Here is a 3,903-nt window from a genome sequence, read left to right on the forward strand (position 1 = left end):
ATATTGTATTAACGATAAATAAAATAATTATCTCCGTGAGAGTATCTATAACATATCCTTTGACAAATTGAGAAATTTATCTTTTATATGCTAAAATCGATCAACGTTAAGATAATTTTTTCAAAAATTGTCGATGCTTGAGATTTTATATCAATAGAAAAAAGAAAGAATAAAACTTCTCTTTTACACGTTATCACATTGCGCTTATCACATTGCGAAATGTGATGAATGAGCCAGCATAATTAGTCATACTGAAACTGCAACATCGATTTCCCAGGAGGGGACACATTACGCTCATCAGGGAGAATCTCGATGGCGCAGGCGGTTCCAGAAGAGTACAAGTGCGAGGTATCCCAACCCAAGATAGATAGACGCGCAAGTATGCCGTAGTTACGCGTCAAACGCTCCAGGATTTATGTGCACGTAATAGAGTTTGGATATCCCCTCGCCGCTCATCGCATGCACTTCATTCAGTAGTAATTAAGACAATAAAGCGGACAACATATACCCTATAGTTAACCGCAAGTTTATCGTATCGTTTAAAAGTCTGCCAACCTGTTCTCAATAAGCGTTAAACGCTATAGAAAGATAAACACTAAATTGTTTTCATTTTAAACAAATTTTACGACGTAAATGAAATGATAAAAAGATAAAATAATCTTTAAATATAAAAAATAATCAATGAAGCAGTTTGTCATCAAACTAAAGTGTATTAAATATTTCTATTGTCTACTAATATTCATTTAAGAAAAAATGTAACTCGCGTTTTTAAAATAAAATTTTATTTAAAAAATTATAAATAGTAATTTATAATGAATTAAATATAAATATAAATATAAATATATTTAAAAACATCTCTTTTTTTAATGTCCGAATTTCAGTTACGTGTACGTGTGCATTACATGTTTATGAAACATTTTTATTAGTAAAACTGCTCGATAAATATATTTAAAACATGTATTTTTTTAATGTTTGCATTTTGATTCATGCACTTTGAAACATGTGCTTTAAATGTTTACTAATTATTTTTAATATCGAAACTCACTGATAAAATAATGTGAAATGTTATCCTAAAAACAAAATAGTGGGTATACGTTAACTTTTCATTAGTGCCAGATTTTCGAACCCATGAAAAATTAATTTTTTTTTTTTCTAAAATGGTAACTAAAATTTGTGGAAACGGTTGACAAACTGATGCGGTTTCGTGCAGATTTCGGTCGTTTATCAAGTTTTCAGTGCAGGTCTAACTGCGGACACTAACTATTTTCGAAGCCCGCAGCCCAATTTACCGTTAACCCAAGGGGGCCATTACCAGCCACTCGAACTAGGAATAGTGATCAAAGTTTAATTGCACCCTTATCGTAAAGTTGTACCTGCTAACAAAGTCTACCTTACCCCCGTGAGAAGCGCTGATGACGAACTATTTACTTCATTGAAGCGTTAATATCCCCAATCTGTTAACTGACCCAATTATCATATATCTAGTAATCTTCTGTTTTAGTAATAAAATTAATGATGTAAAAAATTTCTTAAAAAAATTTTTTATTTTTAAATGGCACGCGAGCAAGAGATATTAAATATGTATATACCCATATTTATAAATTTTACAGGTTCATACTAACACATTAATTATCATAAAAATTTTAATCTTAATTTCAAAATTGTAATCATAGAATTTAAATAAGATATGGATAGAACAAACAAGTCATGCAATGATATAATGTAGTATCACATTAATCTTTTTATTGGTCCTGTATGATAAGTTACATACATCTTAATGAATACTAACATAATTGTTCTCCACGAAGTAAAAATATTAAATGCGATTTCTTGATAATACTTGCAATAAAATTTATAAGGAAATTGCGTCCATCATTTTCTATAATAACAGTTTTTATTATATAATTACTAATTTTCCAATAATATTGATCTGATAGAATTAAGATAGTTTCGATTAATTTTACACACTCAAATCACAGAAATTTGTCTAGAGTTATGGGCAGTATTCATTTTTTTTTCTTATATTGTATATCTCTTCTATATTGTATATAAATTGATACATCGATTTATTTAAAAAATAATATATTCAGCCATAAACAATTGTATATATATGAAGAATAGAACCAAAGGACGCAATAGAATTTCTGAGTACATAGCACTCAAAATATTGTGCACGGAGTGTCACATACGGAATTTAATAACTTTACAAATATAATATATGCTTCACGATAATGATAAGTCTGTTCCTCCCATCAATGAATGGCGACGAGAAATGAATTCATAAAAATACATCCGCGACGTTATGAATCACCATTACGAATGTATTATGATCATTCATATATATTTTTACCATGTGTCATTCGTTCCTCTCATTTATTTAACTCGCTTCTGTTGTCTTTGGCGGTAAATATCATTTATAGGTGGAGGCGGTAAATCTTCCTCTTCGCTGTCATCGCCACCTAAACGCGTCCGTCTACGTTTCGATCCAATGCTCATACCATCATTACTTTCATCGACAATCCAATGCACAGATTTCGCGAGATCAAACAACTTGGTGTCGCATCCATTATCTGCCTCTGGCAACGGAGCTGTAAATTTATTTTAATTGTTAAAATGTATCATGTTTAAAGACAAGAATTTACAAATATGATAATAAATACCATGATCGGGTAATTGAATTCTACTGAAAACATCCATCAATAAATCAACGACAACGAACGGGCCTCTGAAACAGCCAGGTGGAGGCAATATGGTGCACAATTGAGCCGCGGCCGTTGGTAACGGAAATGAACCACCTACAATATAGTAACAATAGACACATGATAGATAGATGAATATATACATGATAATATATAGTTTATTAATATTATATAAATGAAGATGTATTCATTGTATTCAACGAAACCTACCTGGAACCGGATGTTCACCAGGTAAGGGATTTACTTTTGGCTTATATGGTATCATTTGCGACAAATCGGGTCTGGGCAAAGCGGCAATCGCTTCTTCTGGATCAGGTACGCGGGGTATAACTCCAATGGAATTCCTAGCAACGCTGGAGACATCCATGTATCCTATTGATCTCAATTCCATGGCAGTACATGGATATAAATCCAAGAATTTATATCTATCTACTAACTGAGCGGTCTCTTTTCCTTCAAATTCCTTAATCTAATACAGAATAGACAAATAATAATTTCAATAATAGTCATGCATTATTTCTCGTATTACAATAAGTTATGTCTGAGACAAATAATAACCTTTTCCAATACTGCACTTCGTCTCTTCTCGACTTTTACGATACTAGCTAGATCACCAATATTAGATTCGAATTCCAAAAAACGATTCCATATATCTCTGTAAGAAATATTTAATCACTGTTTGCAAAACGAACAAAGGTGTAGTAAAATGACAACATAGTAAAATTTTTAATATCATATAAATACATACACTGATTTTTCTGGTTCTAAGCTAGAGCCAGAAGATAATACCCTTTCGAATAGGACTCTTGTATTATTATCCTCTGCAATAATATGCAATATAACATATGCAATATCATTTAGAACAGCATTTATAAAAAAAATTACATAATTTTTCTAGATTCTTACCATTTAAATGTGACAAATAATCTATATAACAAAGAATATAATCAGGATTATCTCCAAATTTCTTTAATCCTAATTCAAATATACGAAATGCTATAGTTTTATCTTTAGTGCAATAATATTCCATTAACGCAGCAGCAACATAAACGTGATGTTTACATCTTATATCTTCTCGTGCTCGTTTGAATACTGTCCTTGCAGATTTTATACCTTCAGCTCTTCTCGCAAATTTCATGTATTGCACATATGCCTGCATGATACAAAAATTAATATGCTATCAACATAATTAATGAAAAAGTAT

At 31.0% G+C, this 3,903-nt stretch overlaps 1 protein-coding gene across 1 annotated transcript in view; it reads right to left on the reverse strand.

Moving 5' to 3' along the window:
- Window positions 1-2,093: 2,093 nt before the first annotated feature.
- Window positions 2,094-3,903, reverse strand: part of LOC108749175 (protein suppressor of forked) — a 7,205-nt gene continuing 5,395 nt past the window's right edge. The window contains exons 8-13 of the mRNA XM_018487717.1: window positions 3,606-3,854; window positions 3,448-3,520; window positions 3,258-3,354; window positions 2,910-3,168; window positions 2,661-2,795; window positions 2,094-2,588 (exon numbers count right to left, since the gene is read on the reverse strand). Of these exons, the coding sequence (XP_018343219.1) occupies window positions 2,374-2,588; window positions 2,661-2,795; window positions 2,910-3,168; window positions 3,258-3,354; window positions 3,448-3,520; window positions 3,606-3,854 (1,028 nt within the window). The 3' untranslated portion in view covers window positions 2,094-2,373. The remainder of the gene's footprint in view (window positions 2,589-2,660; window positions 2,796-2,909; window positions 3,169-3,257; window positions 3,355-3,447; window positions 3,521-3,605; window positions 3,855-3,903) is intronic.

The sequence above is a fragment of the Trachymyrmex septentrionalis genome, unplaced genomic scaffold (genome assembly GCF_001594115.1).
Source record: "Trachymyrmex septentrionalis isolate Tsep2-gDNA-1 unplaced genomic scaffold, Tsep1.0 scaffold11, whole genome shotgun sequence".
Classification (NCBI taxonomy): Eukaryota; Metazoa; Arthropoda; class Insecta; order Hymenoptera; family Formicidae; genus Trachymyrmex; species Trachymyrmex septentrionalis.